At 46.3% G+C, this 24,144-nt stretch overlaps 1 protein-coding gene and 1 long non-coding RNA gene across 13 annotated transcripts in view; one reads left to right on the forward strand and one right to left on the reverse strand.

Moving 5' to 3' along the window:
- Positions 1-313: 313 nt before the first annotated feature.
- Positions 314-16,899, reverse strand: LOC132356433 (uncharacterized). 4 transcript variants are annotated; one of them, XR_009499858.1, is made up of 7 exons: positions 16,765-16,898; positions 14,916-15,988; positions 10,362-10,482; positions 2,621-2,742; positions 1,786-1,987; positions 1,425-1,599; positions 314-661 (listed from the first exon to the last, which is right to left on the reverse strand). It is a non-coding gene; the product is annotated as an uncharacterized LOC132356433 (long non-coding RNA). The 4 variants fall into 4 exon arrangements; XR_009499857.1 differs by having other exon boundaries at positions 1,425-1,987; positions 16,765-16,899; XR_009499860.1 differs by lacking the exon at positions 10,362-10,482 and having other exon boundaries at positions 1,425-1,987; positions 16,765-16,899.
- The window catches only part of SH2D4A (SH2 domain containing 4A), a 72,741-nt gene continuing 64,345 nt past the window's right edge, over positions 15,749-24,144 (forward strand). The window contains exons 1-2 of one of the 9 annotated variants that reach the window (XM_059909226.1): positions 15,749-16,181; positions 20,692-21,066. In XM_059909226.1, coding sequence (XP_059765209.1) covers positions 20,886-21,066 — 181 coding nt within the window. In that variant the 5' untranslated portion in view covers positions 15,749-16,181; positions 20,692-20,885. The other 8 variants (XM_059909228.1, XM_059909230.1, XM_059909227.1 and 5 more) reach the window with 8 other exon arrangements.

Here is a 24,144-nt window from a genome sequence, read left to right on the forward strand (position 1 = left end):
CTATCTTGATGTATCCTTAAGGAGTTTAAAATCTAGGTATAGAGACCAGACATTCACCTAAAACAATCAAATAACAACCTAAGATGGATAGATTTGCATCCCATGGAGGTCAAGAAGCAGGAGATTTTTATATAAATCTGTTTATGATTTTCAGAGACTGGTTCCCTCTCAAAAGCATGATACTGATGGAATAGCCACAATCCAAATTATGAAGCACACTTTATGAAGGCAACACATTATGCAATGACTCTAAAAACTGACATGCTTCATTAATGACGTTTTTATTTAAATCAAAGAAGAATAATTCTCAAGCCATGTTTCATAACCACATAAATAACACCATTATTCAAGGAAGTTAGAAAAGTACAGAGACGCCTTAAAAATTATTTCCCTGTGTGATGTCAGTGGAAAAGCCAGTTAGACGGCTTCACTCCCAGACTCACTGGCCCGGAAGGCACAGGCTCAGCCAGACGCTCACACTGTGACCCACTCAGGGTCATGTTTGCTGCCTCGTGGCGGGGGAGGCTGGCGCTGCAGATTGATTGGTTCCCATGGACGCCAGGCATACTTCAGATGGCAACACGGTTGACACAAATTCAAGAGGAATGTGGAATGTGACAAAGAAGACTCCCAATCTATTTTCATTCCAGGATGGAAGAACCTGTAATGGTTAAGGACACAAACTTAGGAGTCCAATGGCCTGAATTGGTTTCCCAAGTCTACCACTCTTTAGCTGTGTGTTGGGCAAGTAACTTCTCTGCCTCAGTTTCCTCAATTGTAACGTGCAGATAACAGAAGGTTTAACTATGAGACGTGTGGTGCCTGGCACACAGTAAACACGCAATCGATGTAAGCTGTTTTTTCACTGAAGGCTATTTGAATTATTTCGTAAAGAATACACTGGTCCACATGGGGCAGTGGTCTCTGGACCTTTTACCCCTTTTCTTCAGGACTACATCCAGTTGTATAAATCAGCTGGAGAAAAGGAAAGGTGAGGAATGACAGAGTCCGTGTGAGTATTGCCTGCATCCCCTTTACACATGACTTCTGTCCACTGGTGTTTACATTCTGTTGTCTACCCACACTACATGATCCAGGACCACACCACCCGCAAGGTAGATAACCTCCAGGATGGAGCTAATAGACCGCAGTCATTGAGTCAATGTTTTCCATCTCAAAGTATGTGTACACAGAGGACAAAAGTAGAGCCAGGCAAAGAGAGAAGAGGGGGCATGGGAGCCTAAGCAAGATGAGGGAAGATGCCACCTCCCCAGTGCTCTGAGTTCTTAAATCAATCCCGTGACATCTCTCTGGCCAATGGGCCTTTTAGGAGAATAGGTGGTGATCAGGACATTTACAGCCTGAGTGATGTTTTTACCCAATTAATCCTGGTCTTCTGCTACGGGAGCCTCATAGAAATCTACCTGGAATCTTTGTCACATCAACCTGGAGAACAGCATCCTTCCCCACTGCTCTGAAAACCCGAGGGCAGAAGCCTTGTCTTCTTGCTTTTTCACATCTTCCCCAACCTGGCACTGTGCTTCAGACGTGCTAGCACTCGGCACATAGTTTTTGACTGCTGGATCGGATCCTGAAAACCTGTAACAGAATCATCCAAATAGTTCAGCTCCACATAGGAGCCCATGCATTTGCGCCCTTTCCCTTGGAAGGGCTGGGGGACACGCTGGGGAACAGGCAGTGCACTTGGGAAGGCTCTCCAAGTGTTGGAAACCCATCAGGGGATCTGGTCTCCAAAGCCTCATACGTCACCAGCCTCTTGCTAACCACTGCCGTGCGATGGGGCCTGGATCTGATGTCATTTGACTTTGGCAGATGGCAGAGTAGTTTTGAAATTCATCCAGGTGCCTCCTCACAAGAAACGCCTGAAGGACCTTTAGTTCCTCCCAGACCCTTGTTTTTAGTGAGGCTCCAGCAAACTGCCATCGTTGATAAGTATAATCGGCCAGCCTTTGGATTTCAGATTGATCTTTAAGAATGAAAAAAAAAAAAAAAGTTAAGTGATTATAAGAACACAGCTCTTGTCCGACTGACACAACCGAAATTTCTAGTCTTGAAATGTTCCACACTTGAACCTCAAACCATTAGGTGTCTGATTTATGAAAAGAACAAGAAATAGATTGACAACTGGATAAACCCTGTCATGGGCCAGAAAAACCGGACTATTGGCATCTTCAAAAATTTCCCCATCTAATCTTTATTATAAATCTGTATAGAATATTTGTTGGAACTTGAAATTCATCGCATACGCCCTTAATTACATTTAACTCAGATTCTCAGGCTAATTAGTTGTCTACTTCTCAAGTTTCATGGATCTGTAGAATTCTGGACTTTTAGGCCCCTTCCCTTATAAGCCTTTCGTTATGTAGTGAGGACGGGAGGGAGAGAGGAGCCGCTGGGGCCTGGGCCCCCTCTGCTCTGCTAGAGCCGAGATGAGTCTCCACGCGGTCCTACTCCTCTCTCCACTCTTCAGCTGGTCTTCGTTCTGCTCCCAAGCTGCCATCCCTCTTTCAGTCATGGGCCACTTCTACAAGAGAACAGCGTTCAGCTTGTCAGGACTGATTCCCAGAAGCAGAGGTGTTTTAGTTAATGACTAACTCACCACTTCCAAAAGGGAGGCTGCAGAAAGCTGCTTCTGTCCTCTGATGAAGTCCGTTCCCTCCCAAAGACACAGCCACGCTGGGTGCCAGTGCCAGTGGTGTCTTTGGTCACACGGGGACCCACCTGGGGGAGAAGGGGGAGCTCCTAGCCATGGTGAATACCGCTCCCACCATGCCAGGCAGAGCGTAGTGCGTGGTGACAGTGCAGGGAAGTGGGGACAGTGGCCTCAGGCCAAGAGCTGGCATGTCCCCAGGGAGCCGAAGGAGTGGCTCCATTGGGGGTTCCAATGAGTTTAACAAAACAGCAAGAACCAGAGTGGACGTCATTCCACAGGCTGAGAGCAAAGGCTCCTGCAATCGTGGGCGAGAGCGGCCAGTTCACCCTGAGCTATGCAGCCTGTAGATTAAAATAACCCACCAACCCTTTCAAGCTACCTTAGTGAAAGCCAATCATACGTTTCCAATTCAAACATAAAATTTGTGCCTAAAAAACTTCATATTGCTTCACCGTAACACATTTTTGTTATCTTCATTTTACTGTAATATTTACAGGCTGGAATATTTAACAACTGATCTTTGAAACTCTCACCTGCTCTAATTTCAGCCCAAAGATTGCAGCACATCAGCTATTTTCCTCTCCCTTGGCATAGTCTTTCTTTTTATTTTACCTTCCAACCTTGGACATGCTCTGATTACCCACTGAGCCCACGGGTCAGTGTTAGCGTTGCTTCATGATTTTAGACAAAGGGTGGTCTTCATTCTGCCACGCTTCTGATACTGATGGGGCAACTGTGTAAACTTAGCTGTTAAAGTACCTTCAGAAGAGTGTGTAAGCAGCATCGCAAGTCTTAACCATTGTCAAACGGTAGAACCGTTTTTCATATGCTATCGGGGAGGTGACAGGGGACAGTGAGAGGGTTAGCATCTTGGCACCAAAACCGGACTCTAGGGTTTGTAAAGGAGATCCATTATTCCATTTGTTTCTCAAACGTTAATGAAGTATCTACCAGCTGTCAGGCACTTTACCAGGTTCTGAGGTTACAGCAAGGAATGAGACCACTATTTCCCTTAAGAAAGTTACACTCTCACAGGGAAAAAGACCTATTATAACTTGATCGTATAAAATATCCAGTGAGTGCTTTGAGGAGCATGTAACCGGCATTATGCGAGCAGGCAGAGGGGCTCTAACTCTGCAGTGGACGGAAAAGGAGGCCCAAAAAGCTTTGTGGAGGAGCTGATGCCTGAGCTGAGCATGCAAGGATGCGGAAGAGTTAAGTGGTGGTTTTGGGGGGTGGGGTGAGGTGTCAATATAGAGAGGAGAAAGGAAAGAACATTCCAGGCAAGAGAGAGGGCATGCACAGTGACAAAGAAGCCAAAAATAGCATGAAAATGCAAGAAACTAGATAAATCATTAGTGCTGTTGAGGCCGAAACTATGGGACACATAGTGTGAGGGATGAAGCTGGAGAGGCAGGACACCCCCTGGGTGTCAGTGATGGGCTTTGAGATGTCACAGCACAGTTGGTTAATATGTCCTGTTTTGCGGCTATGTGGAGTATGGATTTAGAGACGATGAGATGGGAAGAAAGGAGGCCAGTTAGAAACTCAGAAAGAGATGTTGAGACCCTCAACCAATGACAACAAAGCTGGAAAGGCTGTGATGAATTCGAGAAATGTTTAGGTATTAGGATCGACATGGTCAGATTAGAATTAACATGGGACGGGGGATAGTAAAGAAAAAGGAAATGGTAAGAATAACTTGAGGGACTGGTTGAAATCACCAACTTAAAGAGATTAGAATAAAGGAGAAATGTTAATCCTGTGTGTGCGATGAGAGCTGACATCAGGTGTGATGTTCAGGTGACAGTGTGCATTGGGCATTTTACTATCCAAGTCTGAATTTCAGGGAACAGGTATGGACTAGAGGTACAGTTTAGGAGACATCCACATACATGTGGTTCAAAAAATGCAAGTAGAGCCCAGGCAGAGTCCACTAGAGTTGTTAGAATCAAAGTCGTGGACTTAGGAACCCCAACATTTAAACAGAAGGCAGAAGATGAACAGCCCATGAAGAAGCAGAGGACTGATTAGAAAGGTAAGGAAGACTAAGACAGCAGGGCGTTCACAGGAGCTAAAGGAGCAGGAAGTTTCAGGAAGGAGGAGGCATCTCCAGGGTCGAAAGCAGCAGCTCCGCACTTGTGAATCAGGGACTAATCTGTGTCCTTTGGGTTTGACAAATTGGGGCACATTTGTTTGCCATAATAAGAGCAGCTTCAGTGGAGGCAAGGCTGGGAGCATTGAGGAGTGGGCCAGAGCCTGACAGCAACAGGTCGAGGGGAATAGTTGATGAAGAAATGGAAATGATTGATTTAATTTATTATTTCAAGAAGTTAGCTTGAGAAGCAGGGGAGTGCAGATTGAGGGAGTCTAGGGAGGGATTTTTGGGATGGAAGAAGCTTGAATATCTTCATTGATTGAGGATAGTTGTCAAAATAGAGAAAGATTCAGAATATAGAAAGGAGAGGGTATGATAGAGGACACAGAAGCAGCAGAAAGGGGTGGAGTTAAGTGCAGAAATAAAGAGGGTGACCTTCAAAACTAGAGGCACTATGATTGGAAGAAGGAAGGTATGAATGGGTCAGGAGGTAGATAAATTTTCAGGTAGAGGGATGAAAGGTGGAAAGATCACAGGGGCTGTTTATCATGTTTGTAGCTGCCAAATGTCTTTTGCTCACCCCTCCTGTATTGGAGAATTTCCCATATGATGAATCCTGCCTCCACAAGGTAGAAACCAGAACTCACTCTCCTGGCATCCCTTGCTGCTGAGAGGCAGGCATGTGAATCCAGCTCCCACCGGTCAGATGCTTCTGCATGAGGTGTTGACTTGGAAGGGAGCAGCGTAAGGAGGTAGGTACATGCAGACTCCGTATTTCGGCAAATGAAGTGGAGAAGTGTTTATCTCTTCAAGCACAATAGGAACAGAACTTCCGGCTTTCGGTTGTGACCATCATCAGTGCATGGTGCCAGCTAAGGTTTGGATTCCGACAGTGGTGTTTACTATAACAGCCCCCATGGCATGGTTGGGGCCGCATAGCTTTCAAGGGCTCTGAGGTCCTTCCGGAGATTCTCTGAACTGCAAAGTAGCTTCTAACAAACATGCCATTCAACCAGTGGATTGGATTCTGTTGTTTGTAACAAAGAACCCTGACTGATGCAGCCAACATGTCTAAAAGCATCAGTCTTCTCAAGACAGGAGGCAGGTCATCTGCTGAAATTGAGAGACGGGGGCCTGAAGAGTGTGATTATGATAGTATTATTAGAGTAGTTGGTGGGAACAGCGGGAGAGGAAGCTAACCCAAGACTAGCGGCAGCCTTGAGGTCCAGCTGAAGTTAGAGCCATGACCCTAGGCTGTGATTTTCCTTCTCCAGCAAAATGAGGGAGGAGTAAGGGAATGGAAAGTGGTGGTGAGAAATCAGCAAAGGAGGACTATGCTGGGGAGAGAAGAAGGAAGGGGCTGAGGGTAGCTGATAAGCCAATAAAATTAAAGGAATCAAGGGAATAAAAGTTCCTTTGAGCTAAAAGAGCAGTGCAGTGTGAGTTCATGAGAAAATTGGGAGAACAGCAGGCTGTGGCCAGAAATTGCTATGTTCAAATACCAAATTTAAGAGGTACAGAAGATCCAGGCTGTGGACAGAGCCAAAGGAGCAGAGGATGTCTTCGGAATTAAAGAGACCCAGGAAAGGGTGAGCTATGCTGTGGGATGGATCATCTATCTAGGTAGACGGTGAGATTTTCCAGGTCGCTGGCAGGAATGGGAGTGGAGGGGAAGACTTTGTAACAGGTCTCAAAGTCTGTGAGTGAGGGGCAGTGCCTGGGAGCTGAGTAGGTGACAGTGGTGAAAGGGATGAGATGGGACAGCTTAATGAAACAGTCTGACACCATGGAATGAGCTATAATGCAAGAAACATAATAGATTAGAAACAGCAGTTGTGGGTGAACATATTTCGAAAGGATACACAGCCAGAACTGACATTTGTGAAACCCAGTGTAACCATAAATAAGAAAATGGACCAGGACGAAGTGAAGGTGGTGGTAAGTTTCCATTGTCCTTCATTTGCTAAATGACAATTACCAGAAGAGATGAGACGTCCTGAGCAATAACTGACCTCAACTTTCAAATGTCCTAATCTGTCCAAGGTATCTCTAGTACGTGAGACTCCTTCAGATATTTGAGGAGGTTCCCACATACTCCCAAGCTTTCTTGGGTTCAGGCTAATCACCCCCCAATTCCTTTAACTGTACTTAACTTATCCATTCTTCCCCGGAAAAAACTACACTTGTCCATGATTGATGTCACCTTAAACTGTGGCACTCAAATTCAAACGAAATTTCCCAAAGGCAACCTGACCGAAGGAGGATAGGGTGAAATTGTCAACCTTTCCTTCCAACAGCCTGAAACTGAGCCAAAAGAAAAGCCCTGACATCATTTCCTGTGACACCCCCTCTTCTTCTCTCCATGCCCTTCACATGCACTTGAGCCTGAACAAAAATGTGCTGCTTGACGACAAGTGAGGAGAACAATATGAATAATGATAATGGGGGTGATGACGAGGCTCAAGGCAACCCATGGATGACAGCACTGCAAAGACCCAGCACCAGCCCTCCTGAGGAAGGGAACCCATAGGTTTGGACTTGTTTGCTTATTTAACCTGAACCTTACACACAGAACGAAGACTATGTGCCTTGCTCAGGGACCTGCTATCCTAATGCCAAGTTACTTCCTGGCTTGAGTCAGAAGTGCAAGCAAGCTGAGAGCATTACTGTGGCTCCCAGAGATGCCCACCTATCCCTGCATAGCGGCTGACAGACTGGGGAACTGGGACGCAGAGAAAAGGCACAACAGAAAGAAGTACTTAACATCCTGTTCCTATTCAGCACTCTGCTGTTGGTTAAATTAAACCCTTAGGCTTAATGAAAAATAAAGCCTATAAGAAATGTGCTCTGAATTCACTTACAGTTACAAGCTGAGCTTTGTTTGATGTGGAATTATCACCTCTTTTCTGAAAAACAACTGACATTATCAAGTGTCAGACATAGTCTCATGGTCAGAATACCAGCTAAAGCAAAGTAAATCAAAGTTAATAATAAACAGGAGGAAACACAGTTTGGGGAATGTAAGGTTCAGGGCTGCAGGATCTGGTTTGGGGTCATTCCTCTGTAGTGTCTCTACTAGTTAATGTTAAACATGGTAAAAATGAAATTAATGAGAGATTGTGAAGTAATAAGGAGTATTCATAGCATTGAAAAGTCAAGGAAACAGCAAATAAATTAATTATAAATATTGAAAAGCACATAAAATATTAGACAAGAAGTCCTCACATGTTACAAAGTAAATGAAACTGGAGACAAGATATCCACAGGGGTTGGAGAGGGAGGGAGGTGGCTTATGCAGAGATCATTAGACTGAGATCTGAATTCTAGTCTTTAACTCTCCCTAAGTTAGCATGGGCAAGTGAGAGGAAGGAAGGGAGGGAGGGAGGGGAGGGGGGGGAGGAAGGAAGGAAGGAAGGAAGGAAGGAAGGAAGGAAGGAAGGAAGGGAGGGAGGGAGGGAGGAAGGGAGGAAGGAAGGGAGGGAGGGAGGAAGGAAGGGAGAGAAAGAGAGAGAGAAGGAAAGAAGGAAGGAAGGGAGAGAAAAAGAGAAAGAGAGAAAGAAAGAAAGAAAAGAAGGAAGAAAGAAAGGAAGGAAGGGAGGAAGGAAGGAAGGGAGGAAGGAAGGGAGAGAAAGAGAGAGAGAAGGAAGGAAGGAAGGAAAGAAAGAAAGAAAAGAAAAGAAAAGAAAAGAAAGAAAAGGTTCTTGTAGGTAGTGTCACCAGTGGTTTATCCCAGTCTAGGGGTTGTCCAGACACTCCACATGAGACATGTACAGAAACAAGCTAACGCAGGAAACAGGGGAATAAATTCCTATACAACTCTGAGCTTTCCTGGGCAAGCTGTCCATGTTCTAGGGAGTTCTGTGCTGGACTGTGTGGTACACTGTAACAGTAATGGTCCCAGTGAGTCACACTTCCTAGAATCTGTGCAGTGTAGCCCCCCCTATATTGACTCTGAAGGTGGCCTTGGGTTTACCTCAGCCAGCAGGACACGAGCACATGTGCTGTGACACACCGGGCCGTGTCCTCTTGGAATGCTGCTGCTGCCGGTGGAGAAATCCGCCTGGACCCCGTGAGAGTCAAAGGCCACATGCCTGCCCCAGGGTCCAGCTGCCCCGCAAGAACAAGCCCAGGCAAGGGCAGCAGGATAACCCTCCCGGCAACCCACAGACCCATGCGGAATGTTAAAGGTTATTGTTTAAAGTCACTAAGTTTTTGGTGTTTGTTATGCAGCAAGATATAACTGATACAAGGTGGAAAGATGAGACCAGAGGAATAAAACTTTCTAATTAAGAAAATCTTCATAAAATCCTATTACGTGTTCAGCCTCACTGACAGCACCAAGTGCCTCTGTGATTGCCCCACGAATTCCCACCATCCCCTACGATTAAGCTACCGGAAGGAGGAAGGAATGTACGATGAGTTCTCTGATAACCATCAGAGTTTCCAGAGTCCCTCAGGTTGATGTAATCTGTCTTCTCATGAATGCTCACACCTTTGTCTCTGTGACCTTTGTAGTATTTATGTTTTCAACCTCATTATTAAAACTATTTTAATTGCTTTTATTCATGACATCGCCCCCTAGGTATTTGGTATTTGCTCATGGCCATCAGGGACTGTTTCTTTTCATTACCCCCCGCCCCCCCAATGACACGGGTTTACTAAATGTTTGACAAGCCAGCAGATGCAATCATTCATTTCCTTTTCACTTTAGCATGGAAATTCCCATCTGTAGGTTTTCACATGCTATTTGAGAAGGAAGAGAGGGAAAGGCAGGAAGAGAAGGTGAGGGCACATGTGGCTTCTCTTCTTAATGCAAATATCCTAGAAGCAGCTCCCTCAGTTCTGTCTACTTTTTTTGCCCTACCAACAGAAAGTTTCATTATACAAATATATAACTCTTAGGAAATACTATGAGGAGTTTAATAAAACAGAATTTCATTCCAGCTACAATATTAAGTTGGATCAAGATGAAAACTAAAAAAAAAACATTCTCTAGCGAACATTGTCAGACTACACTAAGAGCTCCATCAAGGGAATCTACATTCTTTGCCTTGATCTGTGTACTCAGAAATCCATGTTTTGTGTTGGTCCTTCATTAGGCATGAGGGAGATAAAATACATAAAATGCACGAGTCTATCTGAAGGAATTTATAATCTAGTTGGAGAACCAACAGCAATGAAACAGTTGAATAATAACTCAAGATGGTTCATTCCTAAAACTGCAAGACTGATCATGTAAATAATCACTCTTCTGGGTCAGAAAATGCTATGTATTTCAAAACAATAGTTGCTCACATGTGTGTCATTCACATCATAGGGATAAAAGATTTACATCATTGCACATAATGAATAATAATTTGAAAAATAATAAAGCATTAAGGGAAAATAAAAATAAGGCATATGATTCTGTGGCAGGATAATAATATAATCCCCATGAGACTATCCCTTCCTTTCATACAGACTAGCGTCTCAGGTCAGAACATTCAAGTTACATGAGCCATTCCTGGGGTTAAGATGATTCCTCAAAACACACTGATAAGTTCTTAGGCTGCAAAGCTACTTAACCTTAATTTCCAAAAATAAGCTTACCCAGACTCTGCAAGGAGGCACTGATTCTCTCTGGGCAAGCCCAGATTCAGATTCCTTCAGCTCGCCAACAAACATGTGTTCAGTATCTGCTCTATATCACAGCCCGGGCTAGGCTTGGGGACTGCAAAAATAATGAGACAAAGCTCCAGCCATCCTATGCACGCAGGGATAATGACAGGGTGACAGAGGCAGTAGCGTGTGGGGAAAAGGGCCTTGGACTAGGTGTGGGAAGACCCGAGTCCCAGGCCTGGGATAGGCCTATCTCACCAAACATGTTGGGAGGACTGAAGGAAATCATAGCTTGAAAGTGCTTTGAGGGCTTCCCTGGTGGCGCAGTGGTTGAGAATCTGCCTGCCAACGCAGGGGACATGGGTTCGAGCCCTGGTCTGGGAGGATCCCACATGCCACGGAGCAACTAGGCCCGTGAGCCACAATTGCTGAGCCTGCGCGTCTGGAGCCTGTGCTCCGCAACAAGAGAGGCCGCTACAGTGAGAGGCCCGCGCACCGCGATGAAGAGTGGCCCCCACTTGCCGCAACTAGAGAAAGCCCTCGCACAGAAACGAAGACCCAACACAGCCATAAATGAATGAATAAATAAATAAATAAATAAATAAAAAAAATTTTTTTTTCAAGTGCTTTGAAATGTTGATCTGTACAGATTTATGGTGTCATGATGATTTAGCACACACTCAGAGGACTAGAAACCATTTCTATGTGACATTAAGTGTCATCTCTTTAGTGACATATGTTACTTCCTAGGAGTCTAACTAGGAAATGTTATTTAAAGGAAAAAACAGTAGGATTTGAGTCTTTTGTTTCCCAGGCACTTGATTAGACTTTTTTTTCAGCCAGTTCGGGAGGGCTGCTCACCACACAGCAAAACTAGCAATAAAATTCATGCTTTCAAGCTCAGTATTGACCAGAAATTCCTCCTCTTCCATTAAAGACTCGAAGTAATTTCTGGAGGCTGGATGCATTCTTCCCCCTCTCATGTGTGAACCCCTCCCCTGCTAGTTAGGAGTACAGATTTGAGGCTCCACAGGAAGCACCAATGCGAAGCAAAGCTCACTTAGGAAATCAGCTGAGTCATGTAGACATTTAAAAAAAATCACCTCCACTCTCTTTATTCTTCTGGCGTTGACTCCTCTGTTCCTTCTTCTTACGTCTCTTCCTCTGGTCAGAATTTGACCCGAGGAAACACTCAGAATTGATTGGTGGTTCCATCAGTACCTGCTTATTGCACTGAAGAAAGAGGGAGGGTCACAGCCTCAGGTCTGCCTTCTCCAGAGGGGCTGAAAAGCTCGATGTGGCACCTGCAAGTCTCCTTCTGCAAGTGCTATGAGCACAGCCAGCAGAGCCCAGAGGGGAGACCTGTGCCCCATAGCTGGCCTCGAGCTGGTGCAGCCCCGAAGAGGCTCCTGTCTGCCTCTTCATCACCAGACAGAGGTGCTTATGTTGGAAGAGAAACACAGGTGATGGTTCCCTTCATTCTTACTCCTGAACTCAGTAAGGTAAATGATCTGGTTAATTTATTATAGTATAATAACTCTGTAAAGACTGTATGTCGGAAACTCTTTGTTTTAATTCTGTTTTCACCACTAAAGCTCTGTTATGGTTAACCTTGCTTTCCCCACATTTTTTTCAGCTGCAAAATGAGGTCCAGATAACGTCCAAATTCCTTCCAGCCCTAAACATTGTGTATGATGTACTATCCTTTAGCGAGGACAGAGCTGTAGCATGCACTCCCAGTGACGGTTCCCAGTGTGGCTATATAAACTCTATGAATACAGACTCCTTTCTCCAAAGGGAGTCTGTCCTCTTTCGTATCCCCTATTTATAAAGCATGATCTGTCATCTGTTGGCCATAACCTTCCATTATACTGGATGCTATACAAATGTCCTTGTTAAAATGCTGACATGCCAATAAAATCAACTCTCCATTTCAAACTTAAACAATGGCATTCACCGTTGAGGCCATAAACTGGCTCTTCTTTAAACATACACTTAGGGGAAGAGGCATAGTATCTTACTTTACCCCAGGGTAACGCTCTCCTTGCTGTTAAAGAAGAGTCTTTAGGCAAACAGAGTATAATGGGGGAGATGGTCCTAGAGGGCAGAACTAAAGAGCTACCCGAGGAAAGGCAAGGACTTGACGAGAAGAACGCCTGGAGCCAGGAGCCTAGGTGGGAGTCTCTGGGCCAGAGTGCAAGCCCTGTCCTCAACCAAAAGGCCAGAGGGCATATCTGGGTTTCACAACCAGGAAGCAGTGAATGGAAGGAAAGAAGCAAAGCTCAGGCCTGCTGAGCGGCAGTGACGAGCCAGACACTGCATTTGTGAAATGAGAGGCTGTCCATCCCCAGACAAGGCTGTGGGACTAACTTCAAGACCAGAACCAAGAAGGTGAACATCTAGTTCTATGTTTGTGTTAGTAAAGTCTAGGGGCTGCCATTACTACTCCTTCAAAATCTCCCTTAACCAATTAACTTTGTTCCTACATATTTTAGTGGTTCTCACCCTTGGCCACACCTTAGGATCTCCTAGGATGCGCTGGGAAAATGTTGATGTCTGTGCTCCATCCCATCCCCATCAAAAGAACCCCTTGGAGGAGCGGACAAAGGGGCAAACTTTAAACCTCCCTTAGATTATTTGTTTTTTTTTTTAAATTACATCTCATTGTTTTAATTTGCATTTTTTTAAAAATTTATTTATTTTTTATTTTTGGCTGTGTTGGGTCTTCGTTTCTGTGCGAGGGCTTTCTCTAGTTGTGGCAAGCGGGGCCACTCTTCATCGCGGTGCGCGGGCCTCTCACTATCGCGGCCTCTCCCGTTGCGGAGCACAGGCTCCAGACGCGCAGGCTCAGTAGTTGTGGCTCACGGGCCCAGTTGCTCCACGTCATGTGGGATCTTCCCAGACCAGGGCTCGAACCCGTGTCCCCTGCACTGGCAGGCAGATTCTCAACCACTGCGCCACCAGGGAAGCCCCCTTAGGTTATTTTAATATGTGCTTGAGAACTACTTCTGGGATCACCGGCAGTAAAGCTTTATAAAACTAATTTGAATCTGTGTAATTTTTGAAAAGATGGCACGTGACAAAGAGGTTAGGGAATCAAAACCTGATTCTGAGTCTGGTCCAAGATTAAGAGATGAGACTTTGGTTTTATTTGCATTAGGAGACCTACTCCAGGCTGCCTGGGAAGATCCAAGGATGCCAGGATGCTAGCAACAGCTTTTACAGAAACACAAGAAATGAGGAACGTCTTGTCACCAGCCCATAGCGTGGGTTTGGAGGAAACAATACCATAAAGGTCATTCAGCAGAAACATCAAAAATTAGAGTAATCTAATTAATTTAAAAATGATGTAAAGACCAATAATTTATCTTGCTATTCATGAAGATGAAAAAATAAAAGCCACACAGAGTCATAAAGGAATGAAAATCGTTCACAAGCAAATATAACTGCTGGCAAAAAACTGAAGACAAAGTAGCCCTTCAATACGTTTAAAAAAAAAATTGACGACTAAGATTTATTTTGAGATTTGGTCAATTTTTAGTAAAATTAAAATTTCTTAGTCTTTTTCTTTCACATCTACTTCACAGTCACTGAGGGACAAATGTATAGCTTACTTCTTGGAGAATTAAAAGCATGGCTGGACTTTCTGTTACTGATGATAAAGTATGACAGGAAAAACATTATTGGTGTTTATGCTATTTTCTAAAGAAAACATCTGAAGGTAACTTTCATTTTCTATAAAACTCACACACTTATGAAAAGTGGTCTTCTTGGTCTTCCTGGCAGCACTGGGGCTGCTGTGTCTCACAGCTGGGGGGTGACCTATGCTTTGTCGCCTCTGCTCGGCGCCCCTCCAGCTGCACAGAGCCGGCCGCGTGGCTGTACATGGCAGCCTACAAGCAGGGGTCTTAAGCAAGATTCTAAAAGGAATGCCCCGGAACGTGTTCATCAAAACGTAGGCCATCTGCTTCATGGTATCCATTACTACAAATAAATGACTAATTTTAAAAATTAGTATCAAGTAAATAGATATTTAGCTCTTCTCTTGGAACGCGGCCCTGGACGGGCATCCGGAACTCCTGAACACTCCCAATCATAGGGGTCTGGGACTCGCCCGTGGCCAGCAAGCAGGAGAGGCTCAGCCCCTGGCCCCTGCCAAGGCCCGCTGGCCCACACCTCACACTCGACAGGGCCCCTGCCGGCATGTGAAGGCGGCAACCCTCCCACAACTCATCCTGGATCACGGGGTGGGGACATGCTTTCTTCTGAGGGCATGGGCCCAAAGGGAGGGAAAATAATTGAGGGCCTCATAATTAAGTAACAGAGCCATTGTTGTTTTTGGAGCAATAGAAAACATTTTAACTGTCTGCTTTTGAAATTAACGGAAAAATATATTTTCTATATCAGATTATGCCAATGGAAAGAGGAAATAATGGGTGATGGGAGAGAAGGAACAGAAAGGGAAGGTGGTAGCGGAGAGGGGGACAAGGTGAAGAGGATGGAGGGGGAAGCAGAGAAAAGAGAGGAGGAGAAGAGATATCTTACCAATACAGGAGCGAGGCCCATGGCAAGGAAGATGTAGAGGAGGCGGCAGAGAAAAGGAAAGACACACCGGGCTCCTCACTGAGCGAATGATGCAGTGTACAGTCTGTGCTCAGTCGGGCTGTTAACACCCATTCAACCAACGTGTACTGCGTGCCTGCTGTGTGCCTGGGTGTCAGGTAGGATTCAAACTTGCCTGGGATCAGTCCTGGCATCACGTTTATGATTTCAAAGAGGCATGAAACATACACACAGCTACTGTACAAGGCAGTGCTGCCCCGAGGACGGCAGCAGGGCCCGGCTGTCTGCTCCCTGTGGGTCCCAGTGTCACCACGGGCCCGGCACCCAGCAGGTGTTCATTAAATGCTTCTCGGATGTGTTAAATGCTAACTTCGTAGTTCTTCAACCGCTCCACCATGCAGTGTTAGGGTTCACTCTGAGTTGGCCACAGCAGCTAGCCGGGGGGCAAATGACACTCCGGCCAGAAACACCCTACAGGCCATTCATTTAATAAGCAGTGGGAACCAAACCCAACCAGAAATTCTTCCCTGATAGGATCCCTAGAATAGTTCTTAAATAGCTCCTCAGGAGTCCTGACCTCTGCCCCCAGGTTCTACCTTTGAGTATCTTCCGAGATCTGGAGAGGCTAGAAATGGGTTTCATTTCTGAAGGAGCAAGTCAGGTGGGCTGCGTAGACGAGGTCCACACTCGCTGTTTACAGCCTCTCTGCCGGACACCCGCGACCTGGGCGTCACCAAAGCAGGCTGTTTGCTTCACACATTCTGAACGTTCCTCTAGACGTAAAATGCCCTCCAACGTTTCCGCTCTGCTTCTGCTGAACTGTCCTCCCAGATTTCCTTCTCCGTCGGCAAGCCAGCTCCTCCCCCGTGCACCACCCCGACCTGGCCTGGCCGCAGTCCACGGCCTTCCTTCACCCTCTTTCCTTCTCGCCGCGTTTCTTTCATTTTCTCCCCCCTCTCCGCTGTCTTCATCTTCTCCGGCCTTCCTCCTCCTTGGTCCTGGCCTCCTACGAAGCCACACCCGTACGGACAAGCGCCGGAGAGTTCGATAATTTACTTCAGGTCAACAAAAGGGAAAGAAAAAAAAAAAAAGTGAGCTCCAGCGACGCCGGAGCAGAAGCTCAGCCCGTGCAGCTGAGAAGGTCCCGCCCGCCTGCCTGGGCCCCACCTGCCAGGACGCCCGGCGCCCGGCCGGGACCCGCTGCGGCCCGCGGGACACGCGCGGAGGGCTGAGCCCCGGCGGCCGCAGGTGCGGGCGGCCCGGGCGGGCCTGGACCACGGGCGGGGCGGGCGGGGACGTGCTCGGCCCATGCCTTCGCCTCCCTCGGCGCCCGACGGCCCCGGGCGGCCCAAACCCGCGTAGGCTGGAGGCGGCCGGGAAGGGCCGGGAGGAACCAGGGAGCGCGGGGGTTCCCGCGGGTCCTTGTCCTGCCGGCGGGCACCGCGCTCCTCCGCCCGGCGGGCTCAGGTGCGGGCGGAGCGGTGTCCGGTGTCGGGTGTCCGGTGTCGCAGCGCCGGCGGGAGAGCCGCGGCGCCGAGCGCCGGGCCGGTGGTCGTGGTGAGGGGCGCGCGGGGCCGCGGGGCGCGCGGGCAGCTCCGGCTCCGGGCCGGGTCCCCGAGGGGCGCGCGCGGGGCTGCCCGGGAGGGAGCGCGCGGGCGGCGGGGTGGGGTCGCGTGGGAGTCGCGGGCGGGGGAGGACGGCCTACCGGGCGCGCTTCCCGCTTTCGAGGGCGCCGGGGGCGCGGGGGGAAGGTGCGGGGCCCGGGGTGGGTGCGCCGCCCCCGGAAGACGGGCCCGGAGGGTGGCCGCAGGCGGCCCGGCGGTGACCTTACCCCGCCCTCGGGTTCGCCGGGCGCCTCCGGGGTGGCGTGAGAGGCAGCGGCGAGTCACTGCAGGTTCGCTCAGCGTCGTCTTTCCCCCGCAAGTCACAGGAAGGAGGCAGGCGACCTCCCCTCTTTCTAAACTTAGTGCCTGCTCGCCTCTTAAAGGGCTTCGTTTGACTGCCTGCTTAATAGAAACAACGACTTGGATACAGTTTTTTGGGGTTTTTTTGAGTGAAGTAAGTGGAAGGCGTATGCGGGCATAGATCTGGCATGAGTGGAGTTTCTGGGTAAATCCGTGTACAGTGATTTCAAATTTCTGAAGAGCGGTGTATATTTACAAAATTTACCAAATTGCTGTCACCATTGGCAATTCATTTTATCCTCAAAGATAGCCCTTGTGCAGATAGATTAATAACAAAGTTGAGTAAGATAACAGTCTGAAAACAGCTGGCTGTTTTAAAAGAATTAGAATTCAAACTATATTCTTATCGTTAAAATTATACCATCCATATCACACTATTTTTATTATTGATTTGGCTGTATCTCTGGCATTTTGGGTAAGGTCTCAGTCATTAAAAATACAATTAAAAAAAAGATATAACAGTGGCTCTGGAAAGTGTGAGAGCTAGGCCACATCTCTAGGCATCCTGAAACACAACTGTGACCCATTAGAAATTTATTTTTGGAAAAAGTAGCAGATGTGGACTTGTTGCTTGTCATTTCTGTCTTTTAAGAAAAGTGCTGCACAAGAAGAAAACCGAGTTAGCCGAGCATTCCTTTTTACTGGATCTTGCATAAGTGGAAGCCTGCTGCCCTGAGTGTGTTAGACACGGAAAGTCATGACCGTTTGAATCAGCAGCAGCACTGATTGTCCCGGGTAAAGTGGGGAAACCCTGGTCAGTTTATTTCCTCATTTCTGCTTCCTCTACCCCGGCTCCACTTGTCTCCGTAACTCCCCTCTAGATTATATGGCCTGGACCTCAGATTACAAAGAGTCACAGCTCAGGCTCATTTCTCGGTGAGGAAACTGACTACAAGGAAGTGAAGTGACAGCCCAGCGACACACACACAGCCTGCAAGGCAGAGGTGGCCGTCCCGTGAGCGGCCTGAGCTGTATTTGAGGAAGGCGTTCGTTCACACCACTGGGAGTCCACAGCCTCAGCGTGGCAGGCAGTGCATATTATTCAGCAGCCTCGCCCCACAAGAATGTTGTCAGCTGGGTCCCCAAGTTTTCTCTGAGGACAGAGGGAAGCCAGTGTCTTTCCCTTAAGGTCCACTAGTTATCTTTAATGCCAAAAAAATCCATGTTTGCTACAAAAGGCGAAACAGCACGAACTTGAAGCTGTGAGAGCTTGAACGTGTCATCCCCGAGGTGCAGAGCAGCCCTGCACCCCACGGTCCGCCTGTGCTGCTCCCAGGGACAGTGGGAGGGGGAGCCAAGGAGACTCAGTGCCCGGTGAATGCCGTGGGCAGCGTCATCGACGCCTGGGCCGGCATGGCGGTCATTTCCCGCCGTCCTTCCTGGGGTGGGGGCTTTTCAATACCTGGCCTCCCCTGAGCTCACCTGCAGTTGCAGGGGTGAGGCTTCTGCCCCCGAGAGGGACCCTGCCTCGTGCGCTTTCGGTTCAGCGTTTCCGCTCTCGCGAGAACTTGCTGGTTTTCATTCTGAAACTTCACCCGTGGTACCGCATCCCGAGGATGCCCTGATTCTGGGCTCACAGACTCTGCTGTACTGACTTGGAGCCAGACCGCCCGGCGTACCCCTTTCCATCTTCTATAAAATGGGGATCGTGAGGGACTGAACTCCAAGATTATGGCGAAGATTCATTAGGTACTGCATGTCAAGCGCTCAAGGTAGTGGTTGCGCGGCAGGTGTCAGCACTTGTGACCAGGAGCGCCCTGGGTGGGGAAGGGGGGGGGGATTTGACCCTTTCAGGGTTTTAGTTTTTAGGCTCAACCCACACTGTCCCTGTTGCTGGGAGTCAACCCTATTCAAACTGGGAAACAGAGTGGAAGCCTCCAGCTTCACTGGGCTGCTCCCCTCCCCACGTTTAATTTCTGTGAAAGTCAACCCCTGCTCAAGGAATGTGCCAGCATAAGGACATTTACCGGAATGTCAAGGACTCATTCACTTTGGTTTCTTACCACTTGGTCTTGGAGCACCGGAGTCCAGTGAGCTGAGGACCTGCATTCTTCCTGCGGTTCTGACACCTACAGATAAGAGCTCAGCCTCAGGAAACCTCCCTTTAGTGTGGATTTAGTTGGCCCACCCCTGGAGAAGCTGTGAGACCCAAGAGTCAAGAAAGCATCACAGAACTTCAGTACTGTGGCCGTTACAGCCTTTGAAGATCACCTCAAAGCAAAATACAAAGCTAGCCAGGGAGCCTGGGGCGGGCATGGCTGACTGAGTTAAAGTCAGACAGTGCCTTTAATGAAAATTTTCTCTTAACGTTGTGTTCCATTTGAGTTTTGGTAGTTGAATGCTGCAGATTGCAGGATGCAGTTAGCGGGAGTCGTGGTAGCCTCAATAAAGGTCCCTGCTACACAATGGCTCGTTAGTGAATCGAACTATGTGTTGTGTATGCAAACCACTCTGGGTACCCTGGCTCTTGGGCTGTTGCTCTTGCTTGTCTCGGAAGACTGTTGTAAATGGAGAAACAGATGCACGAGTATGAAAGTGTGAAGGTGCAGGGGCCTCCCAGGGGTGAGAGGAGCATCGCAGTCTGGCTAGAGAACAGCCAGGTGATGGAACTGGGAGAGCCATGGTGTGGCTAAGTGACTCGTCTGAGGTTTAAGAGCATTTGAACTTAGTTTGGAGAAAAAGATATTTGAGAGGGCGTGGCTAGATGGTGGGATTATTGAGGCATTGTAAGCACAAAAGGATTAGTCAGTTTCTTAGAACATAGGTCATCCTGGAAAGTCGAAATAAGTAAGCTTTTTTTTGTGTATCCTATTATACTGGAACCAAATAAACGTCTTTTTTTTCAGAATGGAAATCTATACATTATTTCCTTCTGATTACAAAAATATGAAGGTTTGGTATATTTTTTAAAAATAGACCAAATAGAAACGTGTGAAGTAGAATGAAACCGCAGTGGGGTAGGCACCCCCATGAAGCAACCTGTGTGCTTAGGTCCAAGGCTCCTTCCTCTGAGAAACTCTCTTATAGAGCCAGGACCCTTTGTGACGAGCCTGGTCACCTCCACTCCCCCAGTTTATCTGGTCTGTAAATTTAGATCCTATTAAATTAGGTTATCTGGAAGAGGTACACCTAAAACCTGGTGACCTTCCAAAATGTACATGAATGTTCTCTCCTGCACCTGCACTGTTTTCATGGTCTAGTGTGTTGTCTGAACATTGCATTGTCCTTTTGTGAGGATGAAAGTACATAATTGTGTTTATTTAGTGCTACTTTTAAGGAGAAATGGGAAAATGGCACTGTGGTCTAATTTTTATTTCTTCTTTTTCCTTCCTTGAGCATGGCTTAGGTTTGGTTTGGGTTTGGGTGGGTAATTCTGAGAAATCTCAAAAACAGTATTTCCTTTTGAAATAACTTCTTTTAATTTTTCCCTGTGCCTTTGTCTCTTTAACTCTGTTCGTAGCCATGGACGTGGTGGTTTGTTGGGCTCTGAGGTAATAGTATGTTTGCTTAGTTGGGAGAAGGCCAAACCTCTGTTAATTTTTTTGTTTCCCTGAGATTGACCTGTGCAAGGTTAGGATTTGGTTTGTTTTGTTTTGTTTTCTGATAAAGTATCTTAGGAAATTACAGGATACAGGTTACACAAACTCTTAACAAAGCTTGCTTCAGCTTTCTTGTGAAGTGAAAAGCGATACTGTGTTTCCTCCAAGCTTTATTCCTAAGCCTGTCCTGGCCCCATGTCTGCACATTTTAACACTTTTTAACACGGCCTGCATTTTGGCTGTTGCTCTTTGCAGGTTCATGAGTGGCGTTTTGGACAGGATGCTTGGTGCCGGGAACCCAGAGCCAGTTTGTTGAATTACTGTCCCAGACCCTCAAGTCTCGGGGAAGGTCTGCGGGTGCCTCCCGGGGCCGGCCCAGGTGAAGGCAGCCCTGGAAACCATTTTCAAGAACTTTTGCCACAGGTGTAAAAGACTCCAGCCTTGCAAAGATGCTGAAACAGATACTGTCGGAGATGTACATAGATCCTGATCTGCTGGCAGAGCTCAGCGAAGAACAGAAACAGATCCTGTTCTTCAAGATGAGGGAGGAGCAGGTCCGCCGATGGAAAGAAAGAGAAGCAGCAATGGAAAAACAGGAGTCCTTGCCAGTGAAACCCGGACCGAAGAAAGGTAAGCGGAGCCCGCCCTCCCTGGGAGCCTGCACGTGGGATGCCTCCCCGCTCGTTCCCACGTTTCACACCAGTCAGAAGCAAGCCAGGTGCGAGGTCCAATTTGGCAGGTGGACCCTCAGTGTTACTGAGATTTTAATGGTGCAGTTGATTGACTTGAAGTCTCCATGCTCGTGCATGTACACACACACACACACACACACACACACATGTGGCAATTACCCTGGAGTTGTGAGGCCGAAAGCAGATCTCCTACTTGAAACCAGACTGATCTTAAGCTGCAGTAAAAAGTCACCCGTGGAGCTGCACTTGAGGGGAATTAAGGAAGAGTTCTATCCCCTTATTGTCACAGACAACTAATATTCTGCTACCAGCATATGAAGTCTTTGTGTCAAAATCTTTGTAGCAATGCTGTTTGCATTTCCTAGATTCTAAGAGATATTTCTTTGAGTTTTCTTTTTTAGGGAAATTCACTCTTAAAATGCAAATACTACTAACAGGAAAAAAGTCATAATACTAATTTTTTAGTGTGAGATCATTTTTCAGATGTGCTACGTCTTCCTGACTCAAGGAATCCCTGGTAACTTGAGAAGGACTTTTGGGACCATGGGTGAGGAGGAATTCCTTGTACATCAGGCTTAAAGCATATACACACACAGATGTGGAAAAGCACACATTAACACCCCCCCCCCCACACACACACATTCTGTTATGGATGAATACCTATTTTGTTTTAAAAAAGCACAGTTTTCGGCTTTAAATTGTCAAAGTGTGATGGGGAGCCTTTATTGAGTAATAGTCAATAGAAAGTTAATTGGTCTTAGTGATTTATTCCGTGCCACTTCTTGCTATCATTTTGAAATTGTTAAACTGCGCATAGTTCAGAAAGCAAACCTGATGTCTTCACAGGAGATGGAGCCACATTTGTGCTCTGGGTGGGATCACCTCTGTAGGAGAGCATTACATTTTCTCTTAAAGGCAAAATGCTTCTAGATTTTGCCTCTTTACTTTGTATTTACTTTTAAAGTTGCACTTGTTCACTTATCAGTGTTTATGAAATCCTATATTTGGGATGCTTTTTCTATAATAAAATGTTATCATTTGGAAAAAAACAACACAGTTTTCAAGGTCACTTACAGAGAGGTATTCAAGATCAATTTCTCTTCATTTTTCATTAAGCCAGGAAAAATTAAATTTGATAAAACCATTCAGGGTTTCAAAGATTGAGAACATGAATCTAACTTGTATACACAGACTCAAAAAGGAAGTCAGTTTAGTGACCTTTACCTTGTACTGCCTTTCATTAAAACCTTTTTCCAATTAAGCCTTTATTTTTCTTTTAAATATTTATTTATTTGGCCGCGCCGGGTCTTAGTTGCTGCATGCAGGATCTTCATTGCTGCGTGCGGGATCTTCGTTGTGACATGCGAGATCTTTAGTTGCAGCATGCGGCATCTTTTAGAATTAAGCCTTTATAGTGATACGGAAATAAATATGAGTATCTCATTTATTATTATTATCATCAATGGCAGCTATTTATTAAACACCTGTTTTGTCAGACACCACGCAAAGCACTTTTACATACATTATATGTCATCTTCACAATATATCTGCAAAATAGGTATCAATTGTCCTATTTTACAGATGGAGAAACTTAGAATCAGAGAAGTTCAGTAATAAATGCAAGGTCACACCACCAGTTAGTGCCCAGATCTGCTGGGTTTCACAGTACCCTACACTCTCCAAATAGATACTCGTTTTTCCTTCTAGAGGGAACGCGTCCAAACTGAAGCATGAGCTTTTATCTTTCTGAACTGGCTCCTTCATCTCCTTACATCCTTCAGTCAGAGTTTACCAGGTATAACCAGGCCTCTGGGCACCATGCTGGTTGTGAACATAACGCACAGATGTGGTGGGTGACTGAAGCCTGGTGACAGCAGAAGGGCTCTTGCCCCTGGAATCATTGCCCCGGGCTCTTTGAAAGACTTTGGGCTTCTCATGTTTGCTGAATTGTTCTCCTCGTGCTGACTTAAGACAATAATTTCCGTTTCTTTGCTTAAGTTCTTCCTCTGCAGGGTTTGAACCTACCTCTTCAAAAACCTATGTTACTTTATAAGTTAAGTGATCATAAAAAATGTATGTTGATTTACACAGTGGAATAGGTAATTTTAAAATCTAAAAAATACAACAAACTAGTGAATATAACAAAAGAAGCAGACTCACAGACATAGAGAACAAACTAGTGGTTACCGGGGGTGGAGGGAGGGGGGGTACAAACTATTGGGGGTAAGACGGCTACAAGGATGTAGTGTGCAACACAGGGGATAGAGCCAATATTTTGTAATAACTGTAGATGGAGTGTAACCTTTAAAATTGTATAAAAATTTTAAAAAGTAAATTAAAATCAGGAAAGAATCAAAAGAAAAAGGTGAAATTAATTTTAATATCTTTTATTTTACCCAAGATACCCAAAATATGATCATACCAATATATAATGAATATGAAAGTATTAATGTGGTATTTTGCATTAATTTTCCTCCTACCAAGTCTCTGGTCATTTACCTGTCTAGGACACCTAAGCCCAGAGCAGCCTCATTTCGTGTGCTCAGTAGTGACCTGTGGCCAGTGGCTACCAGACTGGACCCTGCAGCTTCAGCCCTCTGGTTACGCCCCAGCAGGCAGACGAGGTCCAGAACTCTGTCCCTCTCTAACAATCATATTTTCACACTACATTTCGAAATGATTTTCTGATCTATTACTGAGTTAAATCCATACTTCCGATTGTTTTTTAGCCTCTCCTACTTTAGCCTGAGGATTACCGTAAGGTGGACAGGTTCCTGGGATACACAGTATGCTAGTATCACTAAAAGTCTAGTGATGCTTTTTGAAAACTCACCACAGCAGGCTATAGAGAGAAAAAAATGACCGGATGACAGTGAAAGAACCGCTAAGTGGTGAGCTAGAATGGTAAAGGAATGGGGTGGATGTAGATATATTTATGAGCCAAGAAAAGGACAAGCTCAAGGCCACAGCCCAGCTGTGAACCACTAAGGAAAAGTAGCACTTAAGTCAGCCAGAC

This window comes from Balaenoptera ricei, chromosome 21, assembly GCF_028023285.1.
Source record: "Balaenoptera ricei isolate mBalRic1 chromosome 21, mBalRic1.hap2, whole genome shotgun sequence".
Classification (NCBI taxonomy): domain Eukaryota; kingdom Metazoa; phylum Chordata; class Mammalia; order Artiodactyla; family Balaenopteridae; genus Balaenoptera; species Balaenoptera ricei.